This window comes from Arvicanthis niloticus, chromosome 7, assembly GCF_011762505.2.
Source record: "Arvicanthis niloticus isolate mArvNil1 chromosome 7, mArvNil1.pat.X, whole genome shotgun sequence".
Taxonomy (NCBI): domain Eukaryota; kingdom Metazoa; phylum Chordata; class Mammalia; order Rodentia; family Muridae; genus Arvicanthis; species Arvicanthis niloticus.
The window spans coordinates 64462885-64485415 of record NC_047664.1 but is presented as its reverse complement, the minus strand read 5'-3'; the positions used below and the strand labels follow the sequence as shown (position 1 = coordinate 64485415).

At 37.9% G+C, this 22531-nt stretch overlaps 1 protein-coding gene across 3 annotated transcripts in view; it reads right to left on the bottom strand.

Annotated features, from left to right (window-relative positions):
- The window catches only part of Dthd1 (death domain containing 1), a 77110-nt gene that overhangs the window by 11774 nt on the left and 42805 nt on the right, over positions 1-22531 (bottom strand). For all 3 annotated transcript variants that reach the window (XM_076938514.1, XM_076938513.1, XM_034509448.2), the window contains exon 9: positions 6306-6363. In XM_076938514.1, the coding sequence (XP_076794629.1) occupies positions 6306-6363 (58 nt within the window). The remainder of the gene's footprint in view (positions 1-6305; positions 6364-22531) is intronic.

Below are 22531 nucleotides of genomic sequence, written 5' to 3'. Positions count from 1 at the left end.
TACCAGCTTCTGCAGAGGCCTAGCGATGTGACTGTCCTTAGGAACCAAAAGGGCTTCTTAAAATGATTTTTATTCCCCATCTACACAATGTGATGCAAGGGTAAAGATGCACTTGGTATTTTTGATGAGCTGATGAATCCTGACCACTCTTAAGTGGCACTGTGTGACAGGATGTTGTGTGGCTACAAAAAGATATTTCTCTTTATTAACATCATTGCAATAAATACGTAAGCCTGTCAATTTTCACAGGAATATAACTACACAAATATTCACAAAACCCAGGGTACCCAGGGTACATTCTACAGAAAGTCCTTTACACTAACCTTTCGACTCCTCTGCACCAGTTAGATCTGCAAGCATCTTCACTATGTGCAGAATCCTCAACATAACCCTCACCAGGTCTGAGAACCACCTGGCCATCTCTTATACTTCTAATTCCATTTTCCTACAGTTACTGGTTTTGGTGTGTGATCCAGACTCTCATTTTGACACAGCCCACTTTGCCCGTTTTGTGATTTTTTTCCCACATGTACAACTTTCATAAACAGTACTTGAAGCCAGTTTCTTATGCGGATTACTTTTAAAAAATACATCCTTGCTGGTTTTCCAAACAGTGTTCTCCTTGCATCGGGCAATGCACTAATTTTGATACCCATTGCACTTCATAGTTCTGTGTCTCTCCATCTCTTCATCCTTCTCTAGACATCAGCAGGAGACTTGCTGGTGAATATTCATGCCACTGTCCACAATCTCATTGGCCTGTCTCATGTTCCTCAAACAGGTTGGAAGCGTTCGTCACGTTTCTTTTCCTTCTCCTTTTCTTTTTCCTTTTCTTTTCTATTATTTTATTTTATATTCTAGTCCATTCTTTTCTTTTTCCTCCCTCCCTCCTTGCATGCCTCCCTCCCTCTGTCCCTCCCACCCTCTGTCCCTCCCTTCCTTTATTGCTTGTTTCTTTTTTCTTTCTTTGCATTGCTGAAGATCAAGAGCAGGGCCTGACCCCTGGTCAGCAGTGACTCTACTTCATTGTAGACCACCACTCTGTCACTGAACTACATCCATCCACAGCCTGGAAAATCTTGTCCTCAGTCAAATGACTGATTCCTCCTCTGTGGCCTAAACTTCTCAACATCACTATTTTTCTCCACATCCTAAACTTCCATGGCTCCACTTCTTATGCTCCCAAATATACACACTGACCCATCTCTACTAGCTATCCCCGATCGTCACACATCCCTGTAGCGTTCTATCTGCCTCTGTACCAGTACAGCCTTAAAGGCTCAGCTTTCTATATCCATGGTGATCATAGAACCAACTTAAAACGTGTTTCCTCTTCAGCTTCATTGATTCTAGTTTTCTAATTTTAATCCTGGTTTCCAGCGGATTCATAAAAAATGTGTTGAATGCAACCAACTATGCTACATTCTTTTTTTTATTGGATATTTTATTTACATTTCAGATGCCATCCCCTTTCTCCATTTCCCCTCCCTAGAAAACCCCTATCACATACCCCCTTCTCCTTTTTGCTTTTATACAATTTTTTTAATGTTAACCAATGGCTTTATAAATTTGGTAATGCTCAATATCAATCAGAAGTGTAACCTAATACCCAACCTAGATATATCAACTATCTTTGACTGGCAGAGACATGTGAACATCTGCCTCCATGTCTGGCCCCCCTCTCTCATTCTCTCTCATCACCTAGCTCCTCCTCTCCTTACTCCTCCTCTTCTCCTTACTCCTTCCACCTTAGCTCCTCCTACATATCACCCTTCCTGTTAAAATAAAACTTTTCTCTCAAAATACAGTTAGAGCATAACTATACCAATTTATGTCAGTAAGGTGCAAGATAGACCTAACACCCAGTCCATCATTTTGTTGACTAAGCAGAACCTCTGTCATCTCTCCTAAATAAAAGACTTAGTTCTGAACCTGGCTTTTTTTTTTTTTTTTTTTTTTTTTTTTTTTTTTTGGCTTGGCTTGGCTTTAGAATGAATGTCAGCTGAAAACCATCCTCTCAAATCTTTTCTCTCAAAGTAAATAGCAAGGATTGGCTATGAGACTATAAGTTTTCAACCCCATCAGAAATCCAGAATGACTGTACTTTCTATCACTCATACTATTTAAAATATTGGCAAGTCTACATGGAAATCTCTTCTTTTTCTCAATTCAATTTAAAATTAACTACACCAATGACCAGAGAATCCTTTCTTCTTCCTTTAAGCCCCCACTTCAGCCATTCCCTTTCACTCAGCTAATGGTTATTTTCCTACTTTACGAAAAGCTGTTTCTGTGGGTTCCAAACATTCTGAGACCTCCGCTCACTTCGATTATTATGGTATGTCAAACTACAGTGCTTACTTCCTTTATTATTATTTTCTTTGTTTTTCCTTAAAAAAATGCTATTGAATGTTTGCTTTGGGGCTCTGTTTAACATTCTAGGTAAACAATTACTCAAAGCATCCTAGAGACATTTTGGTTACTACTTACAGCTACTGTTTCTTACTCTAAATCTTCTCTGACACACATGGATCCTGCCATTACTTTTTACTATTGGTAGGAGTCGTATTTCATGGTCTCCATGGTTTTCTTCTTTTCTTTCTTCCCTTCATTAACCCATCTCTCCAGTGTGACTAGTGGAGGTTTCCTGTGTCAGATCTCTTGAATTTGTTTTTTGTTTTGTTTTTTGTTTTTTTAGACAAGGTTTCTTTCTCTGTATAGCCCTGGCTGTCCTGGAACTCACTCTGTAGACCAGGCTGGCCTCGAACTCAGAAATCCACCTGCTTCTGCCTCCCAAGTGCTGGGATTAAAGGTGTGCACCACCACTGCCTGGCCGTCTCTTGAAATTTTTAAAGAAACTATTTTGTTCCTAAATATTAAGAAGGCTAGGCTGACTCCATGACAGGCTTCAAACTGGCAGTTCAAGAGACAAAGCCTAAATCTCTGTTTCCAAGAACTGCAAAAGTCCAGGCAAGTCCTGCCTTCAAAAAAATGCCCTGTCACCTGGCCTGAGGCAAAGACAATGGGTCAGCAGCAGTTTCCAGACTTTCTTAGCTACTTCCTCAGCAACAGTTTCCAGCCCCTAGGCCCTGGTTATGTAATGTCCCTAGAGGTAGAGTAAGATAAAGGTCGGCTACCCCAGAGTTCTCTAATGTGCTTTAAATCAGACCTGAGAGCTCACTTGATTGTTTCTCTGTCTTGGTAATGGGAGACTCCAGCATGCTGGCCTTCTGCAGAATAAAACACAGTTTGCATTTACATACTATTTGAGTCTAGGGTATCATTCTTTGGAGAATTATGGAGCCTTACAATATAACTTCTGTTTAATCTCATTCTCTCTCTCTCTCTCTCTCTCTCTCTCTCTCTCTCTCTCTCTCTCTCTGTGTGTGTGTATGTGTGTGTATGTATATGTGTATGTGTGTATAGATGAGAATGTTGTTGTCCATATGCCATAGTGTGTCTTTCTAGGTCAGAAGGTAATGTGATTGGGAGCCAGTTCTGCTACTGTGTGGCCCAGGGGTTGAACTCAGGTCTTTGGGCTTGTAAGGAAAGCTCTTTTACTTACTAAACCATCTTGCCAAACCAAATTTTGCCATTTCTTCTGTCTCCCTCCAATAAATTCATATATTCTTGCTCAGTTACTTCTATTCTATACATAACATATACCATATCTGCCACAGTTTCATTTGTAGCTTTGTTTTTCTCTGAAACATTCATCTCTTTGTAAGAGATAAATTTATCTATATAGCTATAGAACAGACAACTGAGGTATCATATTTATAAAATTAAAAACATCACTTTTGGCCTTTCCTTCTCTCCAACTGCTTTGTCTTTATTTTACTTGTTTGCCTTTTGGGGTTTTAATGTGGTAGTTTGGTTGAGTAAGCTAAAACACTGAATATTACTTAAATTTCTCAAATCTTATTTCACAGATGATATGCCTAACTAACTCAGCTTTACAGATCTCTATATGTCTTCTGGTTTCCAGCCTTGGTGAGTCACTATTACTCATTCTTGTTACAGTTTGAATCTTGAATATTGTCCCCCAAATGTCCAAGTCTCTTGGCCTATAGTGCTATTTGGAGATGGTGGAACATTTAGGATATGGAGCCTGGTGAGAAAAAGTTAGCTCGTTGGCCCTTTTTTGTTTACAGAACTATAATTTTGAGGTCTTCCAATTTTTCTGTCTTTTTCTGAAGGGTTGAGTTGAACAGGACTCCTTTGCCAATTCCTCCCACCCTGTTGTACTCTACTTCCAGAAAGTTATGGTGAAACTGAGCCAAAATAAATTTTTCTTATTTTAAGTATTTCTAGATGCATTTATTTTGTGTTATATATACTAGTGCTTGCCTGTGTGTATGTATAAGTACGACACACAGTGCCCACGGAAGCAAAAAGAAGGCACCAAATTCCCTGTAACTGGAGTTACCATAATGTGGGTATCGGATGAACAACAAATGCTCTTTATCACTGAGCCGCTTCTCTAGGTTCCTTCCTGAACTTTTCACTTGATTTCCTCAGTTATCTTGTCACAGTGGTGGAAGACTGACTACTACAATGGTCTATCATCTTGCTGAAGTATTGGCAGACTTAGGATCCTCTTTTATGTTTTTGCTGTCCACTTTGGCTCAATTTTTTGTATTTGACATAACTAATAAAAGTTTGGGGTTTGATCTTATTAATCCCTTTCACATATGTATTGAAAGGCACTTTTCTTATTTAGGTTTTTTAATCTGGCACTGTAAACATTTGTTTTGTTTATTGTTACTCACTAGGGGAACCTGTGCAGGAATCCTGTGGATGCCACGGATGGAGCAGAGTGCAGAATGGTACTCCCAGAAGGTAGCCTTATAGAAAGAATTGCATAAACTCTGATAAGAGAATGAATGCACTTGAAAGAAAGAACAGGAAGGCAATGGGCTGGAGTGTCCTCGTGAATCTCTGTGAAAATGGCAAAGGCCTGGGAGGAATATTCTTGGTTCTTTTTACATGACCAAAGATGATAAGATATAACATTTATAAGATATAAGGTATTCTATGAAATATCATGTATTTCTATTAACTTTAATTTTAATGATCTCCATTTTAAATTTGTTTGGAGTTCATGTGATTTGTATGGAGTTCATGTGTATTTCCTCACTGTATTTGTATTTGCTTAAGATACCTGTAAACATCACCCCATGTTTTGTTCGCCTAACAATAAAAATGGAAAATGCATTGTTTGGGCTAGTCCTGCACACAGAAGCCTGGAGTTCCCTGGTGTGTCCCCACTCAGATCTTTGTAATATATCCATTAATCTTCCAGACTTAGTCTTGCTGGTCACGGGACACATCACCAAGTCAAGTCTAACCCCGTCTATGATCATCGCTGCATTTGAAGCTTTGGTGGTACCTGGAACTTCCTAACACACACAAGGAGGATCTGTGGACTCTTGTATACTCTGACGGTCATTGAGAACAGCAGCTGTTCTGCTTTTATTTGAATATCAATTTCTTTAACAGTTAATTTTCTGAGATTTCACCTACTTCACTTATGTGAACTACACTTGCTCTCTTTTAAAAAGTACTTTCTTGATAAAATATATGATACTGAAATTTCTGTTCTCTACCCAATGCAGTTCAGAAGTGCCTGCGTTTTCTGCATTAACCCATAAGGATTGCTAATCAGGACTCTGTTCTATTCCTGGCGGACCCAATGAAGTGTGGAGAATAATCTGATATTTTTGAAGTGTATAAGTTATAGGGTTAGTAGATTTAACATTATCAAATAACATACTTAAAAGCTAAAAATGCAATAAAAATGTCAAATCCTATCTGAAAACTTGCATCTTTGTTAGGTAGCTACATATTTGTTTATATGCAACCTAACTAATTTTGAATAACCACAACCAAATATTTCACCCAGCATTAGGCAATGGAACCTACTGTTTTGTTTCAAAGGAATACCCACCTCAACCTCGCATCTACAGACATCTAAAGTTGGTCTTCCCAAATGACACAAGATACTGACAACTGAAAGTCAGAGTCGAAATTGAACAGTTTTGCAATAGTGCAAAACTATAGTGTATTTACCAACTTGGGAATTTTTTTGCCATCTGAGCAAAATATATTTTATAGCTCACATTTCTATGAGTTTCAATGTAAGTTTAATCATATGTGCATTTGCAAATGCTATTTTGGGTTATGCATACATCAAGCGATGCTAGCATCACTTTCTAATTTCTTTTATATAAAAGGACTCATCCATATATAAACTATAAAACAATAAAAAATAGTATGGCAAGGATAAAGCCAAAAGTCCTTACCTAGAGGGTCTGTAGAAACTCTTCTGGTGCTCTGTGGACGGTTGATTACTTTTTCATGCTATTTAGAGAAAGGGAAGCATAAATAAGTGGAGAAAATTACCCATTGATTAACAAGCTACAGTCTCCACCCACAACTCACCATTTTTACAAGATGCCATTTGTATACCTTGCAAACTTAGACTTAGTATGTATATGAATGTTCAGCAGTTGTTTTCCTGTGTTAGGACAAGGTACAGCTGCCCAAACTGTTTCAGGAAATTTACACTTAGTTATACACATTTAAAGTATTTCCATAGAAATCACATGAACTCCAAACAAATTTAAAATTGAAGATCATTAAAATTAAAGTTCATAGAAATACATGATATTTCATAGAATCCACATGGGCTAGGCACCAGGCCTCAACATTCACTCATAACTTGGTACCTAGCAGGGACTCAAACCATGTTTTGGGTGAATGAATGAATGAATGAATGAATAGTGGATATAAAGGATACACAAAACCAGTTAAGGTGTTACATATGTACGCTTAAAACTAGTATTTTCCCAGAATTAATCATGTAGTTAGTCATTACTTTATGAAACTACCTGAAAAACAGCTTGTATGCAGGTAATGTGAAAGAATGAATAATGGCACGGGGAATGAAGCAAAAAGATCCTGGTTTGGACAACCAGTTATAGGATGAGACCCAGCATTCCTATGGAGGTTTTGTCACCTCTGTCTCTGTGAATATAATTTATTAAAACCCATGTCACAAAATCTTGATCACAGGAGTTTGTTGCAATTTTATTTGTAGTGACACAAACTATAAATGACATAGATGTTCTTAAGCAAGTGAAAACCAGATCAAAATTATGAAATAGTTCTTACTAAAATTTAAGTGAAAAATAAGTGAAAGATTTAAAAAGGGATACAATTAAATATGCAACAACTTTTAAATAAAAGTGCTATATAGGGTTATGCTAACTGCATATTTTGGTTTCTCTTAGGTCACATTCTTGGTAAGTATCCTAAGGTATGTATCAAGGAGACATTACTATAAAGAGGTTGTAATGAACCAGTCCTGTACCTTGAGGTTGTGATGGGTATGTAATTCATCAAACTATTAAATGGCACAGAGCTACGCATAAGCATGGATGATGTCACCTTCCTGGCCTTCACAGTATAGTGTAGTCATGTATGATGTGGCTCTTGAGGAAAATCAAAGAAGGTTTTTTTATGCAAATCTACCAAGTTTTCCTTTACCTTTTCTTTGTGTTCTAACACCAAGGTAGAGTTACACTGCCAACACCCCAAATTAAAAAAACAAAGAAAACCACTACCTTACAGGAATGAGACAAAAATGACAAAATACTATGTGTTACTGTGACACATCCTTGGTACTTAATACATGTTCACTGAATTTGAATACTTATTTTGTAGGCATGATTTTTATAGAAGTTTTATCAAAGAATACAAAACTTACATTAAGAAGTTTCAATAGGAGAAAATTATGAAATGAGTATATGTTCAGGTGTACTGTAGCCCTTCAGACAAAATTAATTTGCATGTATCAACCATGTGGTAGACTCTTGAAAACTGAAATTTATATATATATTTATTTATTTATATATCTAATTTAGCTTATATGCATGCTTGTGTTTGTGTATGTGCTAGTGAGAATGTATGCATACAAACATGCTCAGGTGCTCTTTGAGGCTTTGGTATCATATGCCATGAAGTTAGAGTTGTAGGCGAACCAATCTGTGTAGGTGCTGGGACCTAAGCTCTGTTCTGTTTGTTTAAGCAGCAAATGTTCTTAAACACTGAACCATCCTGTCAGGTCTATAAATAGTACAGTATTATCTGCTTCCCCACCAAAGGGCATTGTAGGGACTGAGTCTAGCAAGATATAGGAATTAAGTTCCTTTATTTATATACCAGTAATTTTTCTTGCTTCCAATTGTTCTTTGTTTAGAGATTTCTCATAGCATCTTAATGCAGTAAAACACTTTTAATGCTTAAATACAGGGTTGGTTTTTTTTTACACATACATGTTACCCAGCCTCCTCATGAAGGACTATCGTTTGATTTTTTTTTTTCATTTTTGAGATAAAGGTTACATTTCTCTCTTCCCTGTCCACCCATCAACCCCTCCTGTATACTCCTTTCCACTCTTCTCCAAATTTAGGCCCATTTGTTTTATTAATAGTTATTGCATTCATATATTTATATACATATTTATTCCTAAATATAACTTTCTTCATTATTTATAATATAACTTGCATGTATATCAAATGCTCAGTCCTGAAATTTTAAGGGAGTTTTGATGCTACTTCCTTGTCTTGTTCTCCCTTGTGTATACTTGCATTTCCATCTACCCCTGCATGGTTTCTTCAGAAGCACACAGTTCTTGGCTGTATGTTCTTTTGCCTGGAGCATTGCCTTTGAAGGTTTCTGGAGTCCAGAATTGCCTCCAAGCCAAGGTAGACTCTATATGTTTTCATGCAGTGTTTCTACCTAATGGTCACAGTGTCCCCATACCTTCCCCTTGCCAAAGCCAGCTCTATTGCCCTACTTTATATTTGCTCTGTTTTCTACTCAAATGGTGCCATTCTGTTACCATCTACTAAGGGAAGGCTTATTATTATTAATAATAACCTTTACGTATGTCAACCTAATACATTTGGCATGTTGAATAAAACTTCTTCATCACTTTCAACTTTCATGGCACATGCAAATTGCTAAATTAAAACCTGGCTCTAAGTTTTCAAAACTTTTTCGTCAATACTCTATTCTCTCATGAAAGAGAATAGCAAGACTTACATGGAAGCTTTTACCTTCCTATAATCCTCTTAATTACATCAAAATAAAATGTGAGTAATTTAGATATGCATAAGGTATGACATATTTATACTGCTATTTATAAACCCCACTCATAAAAAAGGTTTAAAAGAACTGAAACCAAAATCAGACACTTAGGCTTGAAGGAATTAAATACTGAGTTTGACGGTTTCTATTGTCAGGATTCCAATCATTGCTGACTATTCTTTCCATCCTATGTAAATATAATCCTCTTACTGAATTCTTAAAGTTACGAAAGAATTTAATCTGTGAGTTGAGTTGCTTTTCTGTGCAATTTTCAACAAACTGACATAGAAGCATCTGCTAAACTCTTCAGCACGATGTCCCTTAGCCCCTCCCATTTCCCCCCTTGTAGGTCCTTTCACTGTGCATCCTGTGTGGAGCCCTGATCCATTTTGACTACTCTGTTTATGCTAATTGTCTTTGTATGTTGACAATCACAAAACTTTTCACTTATTGTAATATAAGGATACATGTATAAATAGATAATAGGTAGGTAGATAGATTGATAGGTGATAGATAGATAGATAGATAGATAGATAGATAGATAGATAGATGATGGATAGATAATAGTTGTCCTACTATTTTATAGATCTTAGAATTAATTCCTCCTAATATTACACTTTTATAGCAATAAAATGAAGACAGAGACAAACTCTAATGCATTTTAAGTGACATGGCTCAGGGCCATTCTTGGCACATAATCTATGCTCAGTAGAAATCACAGTTTTGGAGAAATGGCTGTCATGTTTGCATGTATAATAGGTTTCTACAGCACTAACATTCTAATATAGAGATGAGTGTTCAAACTTCCGTCTCTAATTATAATGCAAGCAGAGGCTTGGGTAGAGAGAAATATCATCTCCATCAATGTTCCTGTTGTACCGTAGCATCAAAAATAGTACCCTATACTGTCTCAGAGCAGCCATGACATGTTGCAGAACATCTAACTTCTGAAAATACTTTGGTCTGAAATAAAACCTAAGTATTTCAATGTCAGCCAGGACTTGTACCTATTGTAATGTGCTATAAGAGGAGCTTATGATGTCACATTCCCGAGCCAAGCCAGTATCAGTTGAGAAACACATGAGTGAGAACAAAGGGAAAAGCAATGCAGAGGAAGCAAGAGCCCAATGTGGGCTAGAATATTGACATCATGCTTGGTAACATCATGCTGTCCTTGCATCCTCCCAGCCTAAATGATTGAACATAGGTCACAGTCGAGAACACAAAAAAGGTGATGGGGTGAGTTAAGTCCAGCATCTACCACAATAACTACTAAAACCCAACAGGAAACTTTAAAAAAGAAAAATTCAGGGAAGCTAAATCATTATTTCACACACATATAGTTTAAATGGTTAAGTAGAAACAATAAAATAAAAATAGATCTTTGAATCCTAGAGAAATAATCTATTTTAAATTATACCTTGGGTGGTAAATTATTTTCAAAGGCATCTATAGCAATATTGATGGAATCTGGTAAATGTACAACTAATGAATGCTAAATTTGTCTTATTTAGTTTCTACTGCACCACAGGATAGGAGTCACTAGAGAAGAGTACTTCTTTATTAGAATGTCAGGCTGAGATTTTCTCCTCTTTTGAGTATCCTCAAGCATTTATGCTACATACAATAATGCTGTAATAGCACTTTCTTATTACCCAAAAGTGAAATAGTCATAATGTTTTTAACATGTATCTTGGGGCACTTAATCATGAAGATATTTTTCTGCAGGTACTTACTACAATATCTGTGGTAACAGCTCTTTTACCTAGTTCTACCCAACAATCCTCACACTTCACCTTGCCACAGACATTATTGGTGACCACATTATTAATTTTGCTATTAAAATACATGTAATATATGATTAGCCGTAGACCAAAAAAAAAGTATCTAATTAGTATTTGTCAGGATATCTTTAGCATGGGTTTTTATAAAAATCAATTAAAACATCATAAGGTAGTTCTGTCATTCACTATTGTGGTAGTTGAAATGAGAACGGTCTCCATAAGCTTATGTTTGAACACTTGGTCCCCATTGTTTGGACACTTGGGGAGGAATAGAAGATGTGATCTACTTAGAGGAAAAGTCACTGGTGACAGGCAGTTAGTTGTAAAGCCTCGGAAGCTTTACACCCAGTGTGTTCTCTCTCCCTCCTGCTTGTGGAATGAGATTCAAGCTCTCTGCTGCTGCTTGAGCTGTATGCCTTCCTGTCTTCCCTCTGCACTCATATAAACTGTAACCCTCTGACATTGCAAGCTTAATTAAACATTTTACTTTATAAGTTAAATTGCTTATAGTGCTTTATCACAGCAATAGAAAAGTAACTAATACAACTGTTTGTATTTATTTTGTGTACAAGATTCTTCAATAATGGATATCATTTGCATTTGAGTGCATTTATTGTAGCATAGTTATAAACTATCTCATTTTACGACATATGGCCCACATTGGTTTCTTAATGGTTTTATATTATAGACAAGTTAGAGAGAATATTAATCAAAGAAGTAATCTGTTATAAAAATTGATGTTAGCATTAATTCTACTGCATTTACAGTTTCATCATAACTTTCAATTAAATAAGAGCTTATATCAGTACTGTCTCATTGGTTTATTCCAAAGAAAAATAATAGTTTGACTAATTGCCATGTCTATTTCACAAATGTAAGTTCACCAAGGTAGCATGGCTACAATATTGAAAAGCTAGACTTAAAACTGCAGTCTCTTTAAAACTCCAATTTTGGAGATAATAATGTTCCCTGATCAAAACATTAGTCAGTTCTTTCGATTAGTAACCATGTACTAGGAGTTACTCTAAGAAGTTAAATCCTGTAATCTATGCAGCAAAATAAAGTTCTCCGTATATCTCATGACCTAGTCATTATGAATACTTTACAAATGAAGATAACAAGTTTAATGATCAGATTTAAAGGTCTCCATCAAATCTCATACTCTAAGATAAAATTTACATATAAACTAAATATGACTCTTCAGACACACCAGAAGAGGGCATAGGATCCCATTATAGATGTTTGTGAGTCATAAGGTGGTTGTTGGGAATTGAACTCAGGACCTTTGGAAGATCAGTCACTCCTCTTAACTGCTTTATTCTAGTACCTCCTACACCCACCATTCATACATGCCAACCTTGCTTCTCTGGATTTTAAGGCAGAATTAGATTGAGAAAAGGAGCCCAAGTCCTGGCTAGTGCTCATTCACTTATGACCTTAAGTGAAGTATTCCCTCTTTCTCTCTTTCCTCACTAAACAAGCAGGAATAATAACACTGGTTTCCATGTGACATTAAAAGGAGTCATTGAATTATATCATGTTCCCTTAAAGCAATGCATAGTGTACAACAAAATGCTCAAAATATTACCAGTAATTAATTTCGCTTTTTAATGACTACTTCTTTCCTGTTTAAAAGGAAGTTCACTTGCATAAACAAAAAGAAACTCTAAAAATAAATGCAACTAAAACAAAACATCATTGCTACATTCTGTTGCCAGCCAAAATTTCTGAACCTGAGAGCAATTCTCAGCTAAGAAGGGAGTTTTGCAAGTGTTGGAGACATTCACACCAGCCACAAGATCAGAGAAAGGAACTAAAAGGAGAACAACTGACCCACTATGTGAATTTTTTACTTATAATGTATATATTAACTTGAGGAGTAAATAGAAACACTACCATAACTCCAAAGGTTGAGGTCAAGCATTGCGTAAAATAAGCATCCTTATTATATTTTGGGAATGGCACCATTCAGTGTAAACATGTATGGACGGTGTTTGTGTCTTTTAAACTCCAGAGAAAAAATTAATGGCATGGGAGTGATGTGTCATCAAGAGGACTCTACTCTTCTAAATCTGAGGAAGTCAGATCTAGCCTGTTAAAGGGATGGCTACAGTGTCTGTTCAATAGATGTAAGAACTCCATCACTATCTGGATAGAACAGAAAATGTTACCAGCATAACATAAGCGACTAAGCCTTAAAAACCAAGAATATGGAAGGTTTTTTTTCTGTTGTAGGAGCTGAAAATCTTAAGGTGAACAGAGTAACTACCATCTAAGACTCTCTTCCAATGCTGAGTTTCAACAAAAGAATCCATCCAAGTATCCCAGCTGGCTCTAGATTTATCAAACACCCCAAGGGAACAAGGTATTTGAGAGACAGTTTGTCATTGTGGTAGAAGTGGCATGCAGAAAGTACACAAAGACCGGACTAAATGGGGCACAGGTAGAAATGACAAAGGTAAAGGAAGAATGTTTTCCTAGCTGCCTTGACTTCTTTAACATTGTGTTACTAAGGTACAATATCTAAATAACTCTTTTTTTTTTTGAGTTTTAACTGGGAAGCTATCGTGATACATCCTACTTCCACAATGGGCTTGAGGACAGATTAAAATTCTCTATATATGTTATGGTTGTTAGTTTGGTGTTTTATAGAACTCATAACAGTGGTATTGGGTGTGTCCCTGGCCCCTTGTGCCTGCTCTTGAGCCTTTTTCTCTCCTATTGCGTTGTTTCACACAGCCTCCATATGAGGGCCTTCGCCTTGTCTTATTGTATATTGTTTTGTCTTGTTTGGCTGTTGTCTCTTGGATGCCTGCTCTTTTCTGAAGGGAAATGGAATTGAAGTGGATTTGGCAAAGAAGGGAGGTAGGAGGGAGCTGGGAAGAGTGGAGTTAGAGGAAACTGTAATCAGGATGTATTGTATGAAAGAAGAGTCTATTTTCAATTAAAAACAAAATAAAGCAGTAAAACTCCTCATTCCCTCCTGGAGGGGGTGGTGTGGGCTGGATTCAAAAGACAGTGGCAGAAGCCAAATGCACTGATTAGATCCTACTAAGATCCTGCCTTTTACAAAACAAAAGATAAAGAAAAAAAATCAGTCATTGGACATAAAACATAAGCTAGCTGGTACTCATTAGGGAGGAGCAATGTTATTGCAGCCAGTTTTTGTCCTCAATCTTTAGAAATGTACTCGGAAGTATGTATATGTAGATAAAATTACATATTTTATTGGCTTTAAATTTTTCAGCATGAAGAAATAATACCATCAAATCAGGGCATAATGATGAGAAAATGCCCATGAAAGTTTATTTCATGTATTTTATTTTTCTGTGTTTTGGTGCACATTTATGTGTTTATGCACCAGCACACACAAGGATTTTTAGATAAAGACATTAAAAGACACAAGCATGAGCTAATACCTGGTTGCTGCTGTGATATAGATATTCTGATGACTCTATAATCCCATAGAACTTCCTGACAGCCTAGGAGAAGAGGTTGTGCACTTACAATGAAAGAAAGTACCACCACATGGAAGAGCCACAAGGCCAGCAAAAACCTACAGTCAAGGAGGCTCTCTAGGGAACAAAATGTCAACAGAGTTCAGAATGCTTTTGCTTTTTCTTTAAAAAAAAAAAAAATCAAGGTAGACCTCAAAAGTAGACATTGAGCAATTAAGTTTAGAAATGAAATCAGCATGCTACCAATGTGGAAGTACCCTGAATCTTCACTTTTGCTTAGCTTGGATTATTCTTTTTAAGCCTATGCTTATTTCTATGCAGCAGATTTTACTACTGCTTCTTCATTTCTTTTATGTGTTTATGCACCAAGGTTTGAAACTGTAAAATGGATTTCATTATTCCTGAGGCATTAATCTGATTATGGTTTAGCAATAAGAAAAAAAGTAGTTGCTCTATTTATTAAAAACTGCAATGGATCATCTGTTAGTGTCTATGTACATAATTTATTTACAGTTACTGTTCAGAGTCTATAATCAAATTTCCTTAATTTTGTTTGGTAAATGTAAAGGGTTCCCTAAAAAAGTTACAACAGATCCAAGGGTAAGAGTTATTACTGATACAGAAATTTAGGTTAAGTGTCTCTGATGTGGCCATGATAATGAGTAAGAGAAATGGAACGAAAGATGCTTCTTGGAGCAAGGTATCAAGGAAAGTCTGTAGGGATGAAAGGATGGGATCCCATATAAGAGTCTTAGTAAGAATGATAAAAGTCATTGATTTTAGAGAAATTCTATGTTCTTAGTTATATAGATACTGGTCTGGAGTAAAAATGAGCATTGCTAGTAGAATTGCGAACTGGTATAACCACTCTGGATATTAATCTGGAGGTTCTTTAGAAAATTTGATACAGATCTACCTAAAGACCCAGCTATACCAGTCTTGGGCATATACCCAAAAAATGCCCCACCATGTCACAGGGGCAAGTGATCCACTATATTCCTAGTGGCCTTATTTGTGATAGACAGAAGCTGGAAACAACCCAGATGTCCTACAACAGAAGAATGGATATAGAAAATGTTCGTTCACACAATGGAATACTACTCAGCTATTAAGAACGAGGATATCCTGAGTTTTGCAGGCAAATGGATGGAACTAGAAAATATTATCCTGAGATAGGTAACTCAGACCCAAAAAGACATGCATGGTATGTAATCACTAATAAGTAGATATTAGCCAACAAAAAAGTACAGAATATCTAGACTACAATCCACAGAACTCAAAAAGGTTAACAAGCTGAAGAACCCAAGTGAGGATGCCTCAATCCCACATGGGAGGAAGAAGAGTGGTGAGGGAGGGAGGCACATGGGTGGAAAAGGGGACAAGGGTGGGAAGAGAGGAACATGATCAGGTATGGAGGGCAGGACTAAAGCTCCCAGGGCCAGCAAAAAAGAATGAAAATGTGCAACCTCGGGAGGTAGGAGATAGGGGAACCCTCTAGAATGTACCAGAGACCTGGGAAGTGAGAGACTGTCAGGGACCTTATATGAAATGCTATAGAGTGAGGAGAGGAAATATGTAGAGTCCACCTCCAGTAGAAAGACAGGGCATCAAGTAGAGGGATGGGGTTACCATGCTACAGTCAAAAGCTCTTACCCATTTCTTTTCCTAGCTAAAACAGGGAGAAAAATGGAGACGAGATTGAGGGAAAGGAGGTCAAGTAACAAACCCAAATTGGGATCCAGCTCAAGGGTATGCCCCAAGGCCTAACACTATTACTGATATTATGCTGTGCTTACAAACAGGAGCCTAGCATGACTGTCCTCTGAAAGGCCCAATTAACAGCTAAAAGAGTCAGATGCAGATATTTACACCCAACCAATGGACAAAAGCTACTGACCCCTGTGGTTGAATTAGGGGAAAGCTGAAAGAAGCTGAGGAGGAGGGCTACCATATAGGAAGACCAGCAGTCTCAACTAACCTGGACCCCTGAAATCTCTCAGACACTGAACCACCAACCAGGCAATATGCACTTGATGATATGAGGTTCCCAACACATATACAGCAGAGAGCTGCCTGGTCTGGCCTAAGTGAGAGAAGATGTGCCTAACACTCAAGAGACTTGAGGCCCTGGGTAGTGGGGAGGTCTGGTGGGGTGAAGTGGGAACATCCTCTTGGAGATGGGATGGGGGAGAGTGGGTGGGCCTAGAAGGGGGTGGAACAGTCAGAGTGCAGACCAGGAGGGGAATAACGACAGGATCGTAAAAAAGATTAAAGAATATAAAAAAAGAAAAGGAAAGGAAAAGAAAAGGAAAAGAAAAAAGGGGGCACTGATCATAAATCCTAAAGGGAAAAAATGTTTCAAAGGGCCAATATGCTGGGAAGTGCTTGCTGACAGGAGCCTGATATGGCTGTCTCCTGAGAGGCTCTGCCAGAGCCTGACAAATACAGAGGTGGATACTTGAAGCCAACCATTGGACTGAGCGAAGGGTCCCTGATGGAGGAGTTGGACAATGGACTGAAGGAGCTGAGGGTTTTTGCAGCCCCATGCAGGGAGCAACAGTGTCAAACAGCCAGAACCCCCAGAGCTCCTGGGGAGTGGACCACCAACCAAAGAGTACACATGGAGGGACCCATGTCAGAGTATGTCCTTGTTGGACATCAGTGGGAGGAGTGGCCTTGGGCCTGAAGGTGTTCAATGCCCTAGTGGAGGGGAATGGCAAGGAGGGAAGACAGGAAGTGGGTGGCTGGGTGGGTAGGGGAGCACCCTCATAGAGGTAAGGGGAGGGAGGATGGGATGGGGGTTTTCAAATGGGAGACTTGGAAAGGGGAAACAATTGAAATGTAAATAAAGAAAATATCCAATAAAAAAAACTAATAAAAACAAAAAAAAGAATAGAGATAAATGCAATTCTGAACAACACCTACAATTAAGTCAAAATAATATTTCAGTGACCATAAGGCAATACATCTTGCTTGTTCTCCAAAACTTTCTCTATCTCCCAGTGTACTTCTGTCTCTGACACCACCCATACTCAGAAGTCTTGTTGACTCCATCCTTAAAATGGTGGTTTTGTTTTCTTCTTACTAGCATTGGCATCTCATCCATTCCTTATTTAAGTAGCTGTTTGATATACTCATAGCAATTGATCTCATGAATATATTTCCATAGTCTATTACAATGATACTACAAACAAAATTTTACCATTTAACACATCCTGGTTACGTTTTTCCAATGGCTTGTTATTAATTATTGCTATAAAATGAAATTTTAATAAAATTTTTGTAAATTAAATTTAGTCACAAACTACACACCAGGGATTTGTTTGTTTACTATATACGCTACAGTGTTTCTTTGGTTGGATATTTACTTACACATGTCATAAAATCTATCACATGTTTCTGATGAAGTAGATACTCAGGTGACCTAAACATAGAATTCAAATATGCAGGTGAGGGCAGGCACAAAATAAGATGAGAGCCTGTGACTGGGCCATGGAAAAGGAAAGAGGGCCAAGAATTTTAGAGACTAATACAGAGAAGACAGAGAGACAGAGAAAGAGAAGGAGAGTAGGAGACAAGATGGAACCTATACAAGAGGGAGAGGAGCCAGAACCACTCAGTCCTGGGAGTTATAAGTATTGGGGATTTCTTAGACGATTAAATAATAAGTAGGGTGTGTTTGCCCCATCTAGGTATACAGCTTGTGTTTATATCAACTGAGTTTTGAGTTCTTTGTTGTTGGGACCCGCACTAGTCCCACGTTCGGGCGGCCAAAATATGTCACAGCCCGAGCAAAATGTTGAGGCCCGGGCTGCTCCGCGTTTGGCGGCCGCTGTATCCCGGTCCAAGCTGCCGCTCTGGTCCAGGGGTCGGGGTTTAGCAAGAGAGAGAGAGAGAGTGAGGCCAGACTCGAAGAATGGAGACCAGACAGAATGTGTTTCAATCCCATTTATTCTTCAGTCTCTCTTCCTCTCTCCAAGTCCCAAGTCCTAAGTTCCTAGTGCCTCCAAGTTCCAAGATTCTTCTTCCAAGTGCCAAGTCTAATAACTATTCCAAGTTGTACTCCAAGTTGTACTCTCTGAAGTGTCTCCTAAAAGTGTCTCCTCTGTCTGCTGTGTCTCCCTAATGTCTGATTCTCTGCCGTCTGCCTCTGCCTTTTATATGCCTCACTTCTAAGCCATGCCTTTTGGTCACACCTTTAATCATGCCCTTAGGTCTTGTCTCTAAATCTGATCTCTACACTTCTAAGTCAAACTCTTAAATTACACACCTTTAATCTCACACACCTTTAATCTCACACACCTAAGGTATCTAAACCAAGATTATCGGAGTGTGCTCAGCTGTTGTAGGCTATTGTAATCCAAGTCTCATGTCAGGGTATACGACTCAAGATGGCTGCAAAGCTGATAGCCGCTTTCTGCTAAAAGTCGGCCCCCAACACTTTGTGGTGTTTTGTGGGTTAAAAATTTACTAATATAAATCTGACTGATAAATTAAAAGCCTCTAGAGTTTTGATTTTACCAGGTTATGGGGATTTGTGACAGCTAACCACAGGGGGAAGATGGCTGGGAATGTGAGCAGAATCCACAGCAAGAGAATCATGAGATGGACAGTCCCTGCATGGGAGACAGTGAAATCTCTGAGGCCAAAGAGTATCATCCTGCATTAGCATGGGATGGCTCCTTTTTTAAAATTTGCCTTAAAAATTCTTCACTTTATTTCAATGTGAAGTTTTCAAATCTCCAACTCAAGCCTCATAAAGGGATTCATTATATGTCCTTAAAATACTCCTGGTGTTTTTCCATTTTGAAGTTTATTTTCATACCATGCTACTTTCTCGATGTCTTTCCAGATTCAAAACTCTCCGATCCCACTATACTCTAACATTCTGATGTTTCCTTAGCATATGTGTGACCAAACATTTTCTGGGGAGATGCAGTGTGCATGACTAGTCACCCCAGATAGGAAACTCATTAAAGAACAAACTGCAGATGCTATCAATGTCCAACTTGGTGAACCGATGCATTTTACTGGGTTACATACAGAAATACAAGGGATGACTTACTTATAAGAGCAGAATGACCCAAAGATAGCTGCATCACCAAAGCCTACCACAGCATGAGAGACAACTCATGAAAGTGAGAGCTCATGAAGATGAGCACACTGTACAGCCTGCAGGCAGCTAAACAGAGTGAAGTATCTTTTCCAGTTGCCTTAGCTAGTTCAAGCTTATTCCAGCCAGAATGGCCAAGGTCAATTAAAAATGACAGTTCTTGCTGGCAAGGATGTAGGGTAAGTGGGATATTAATCCATTGCTGGTGGGAATGCAAACCTCTAGATCCACTATGATAATTGGTGGGCAGTAGTAATGAAATTGTGAATAGAGCTAACTTCATATTCAGTTAAGACCCCTTAGTAGTCATATACCCAAAAGACAATTCATCCTATTACAGAGACTCTTGTTCAACCATACTCATTGCTACTTCATTCACAATAGTCAGAAATGGGAAAGAGCCTACTTATCTATCAATGGATAAGAAACTGTACATTTGCACAATGGCAATTACTCGGCTGTTTAAAACAAACAAATAAACAAGCAAAAATGAAATCATGAAATTAACGGGATGAAATTCAAATGGATGGAGCTACACCTGAAGCAGGCAATACAGACTCAAAAAGACAAATATGATATGCATTTGCTCATATGTAGATATAGTTAACTTTCAATAAGCAGACTATAATCTGTGTAATCATAAAGGCTAGTTGTAGTTAAGGAACTGGGGAGTGGAAATAGAATAAGTAGTTTGAATGGATAGATAGATGGAGAGAAGACATGGAATAGTGGAACCAAATGGGAAAGGGAGGGAAGAGCAGCATGAAGAAGGAAACAGAGGGCTTTGAAGTGGCAATTTCTGGTTTCCTTGGAGACTCAGTTGTGCCATGTGATATTTTTCTGGAAAGTGTCTTATGAAATGATGTTTTGCTGAAGCTGACACATGAAATGATATTTTTCTTAGAATAGTGGCATTTTTCTGGAAGCTGTTTTGAGGGAGGGCATATTGCTGGAGTGGATACTTAAGAGAAGATGTGATGTTTTTAAAGAATACAAATATAACCTCACAGACAGTGAGAGGAGATTCTTGCATTGGTTTGCCTTGCAACATTTTACTGGTCTTCCCTGATATTCTCTTGAAATTACTTTGTAGAGAGAAATGCAACAAAGAATTTCTGGTGGTATTCCAGCTGCTTCTTGCCATTTCCACAGACTTGTGTCAATTAGGCAGAGACTGGCAATTTCTTTTGGATTGAACCACTGCTACTGATTCATGTTTGGTGGTTTTGACAGGGCTACTGATATCTTGACAACAAAGATTTGAATCTCCCCAAAGAACTACTTCTAAACAAGTTCACAATCCCCCCATGTCCCATTAATCATCTTTCTCCACTACCTTTAATCAGTGGACTAGAAGAGAGGTTGAAACATTTAAGAACCCTTATTAAAGTAGATTTTGCAAAAAGGCATAGCTAAAACTAAAGGCCACTGAAGGAGTTTTATTGAAAATAAATACAATAGAAGAGATAGATAGATAGATAGATAGATAGATAGATAGATAGATAGATATATTCATATAAATGAATTAAAAGAATCTAAACGGAATCACCAAATAATTAGGGAGCTAAAGCTCAAATGAGACATCTCCCACCACCAAATAAAACTCCATTGCCAGGGAATGGGTTATATACAATTGAGTTGTTGGCGAAAGGTACTTCATGGAAACCCCCAACAATCTACGCTATTGCTAAAGCTATTGTTTGCTCTCCACAAATTGTTAGAAAGGCCCTATTGCTGAAGATAACATCTACACACCTCACTTAACACAGAGAAGCCAATCTTCTGCCTCTCTAGAAACTTCATCTCTATTCGCTAGTGTTCATGGACCTAGGGGGCACTCTACCTAACTACCAGAGGATCAGGGTAAACACACACCCAACTACAAACCTGATACTTGTAATGGAAACCTGCCTGCAAGCTGCAAACATGGCACAAAAGCTGCAGGAGTAACCAGCCACTATTGAATTGGATTTAAGGCTCCTGCCATGAGATGGAATTCATACAGGACACTGCTCAGATGTCCAAGAACCTGAGACTATATAGGAAAAACAAAATGTTATTGTTTGAATAAAGAAACACAGCAATGCAATGTCTTCTATACTCACAGATGAGTGTCTCACTCAGTCACCACAGAAACTTTTTTCTTCAGTAGACAGGAACAAATATAGAGACCCACAATAGAATAATGTGCAAAGAGTGTGAAATCTTAGAACACTCATTTGTAAGTCATGTATGTTCAACAATTCCCTCACCTCTTGGATTAGAGAAGTCTGTGGAAAGATTGTAATAGCCTAGGGGCAAAAAGGCAACAAGGAAAAAAGACCTTGTGATACAGCAGGGCTGATGAATATATGAACTTACAGAGGCTGTGGAAACCTGCACAGGACCTGCATCTAAGATTGGATTTAGGCCAAATCTGAATGTTGAGAAGGGATGTGGACACAGCACCCATACCTAACCCTGAGGTTATCTTCAACTGATTACCACATGTAAAAAAAAAAATTCTTACAGGGTACATAAGCCACACTAAAGGACAGGCCCAATGTCCGGCACGTTATAGGTAACACAAAATAAGCTCATTTTTAATTTTGGAGACATTTGGGTTTTTTAAATTTTTTATGGTTCTTTGTGTGTTTATATTTGTTTTGTCTCATAAGTCTTTGTCCAGCTTTTCTTTTTCCTGTAGATCTTTTACTTATATGTTATCGTTTACAGTTTTGTTTTTATGGGGTTTCTGTTCATAAAATTGTGTGGCTATATGTGTGGTTTTTGTGCTCTCTCTTTGGTTTCGTTTTTTTTTTCTGTTTGTTTATTTTGCTCTCTTTTGGTTCATTTTTGTTTTATCGATTTTATATTTTTAAATATCTCATTGATTTATCATAATAGCAAGCCAAAAAGGAGCGGATTTAGGTCAATGGGGTGGTGGGGAGGACCTGGTAGGAGATGAAGGGGTTAAACTGTAACCAGAATCAATTGGATGATCCATTTTTAAAAAGAAAAACATGTTTTAAACTCATTTT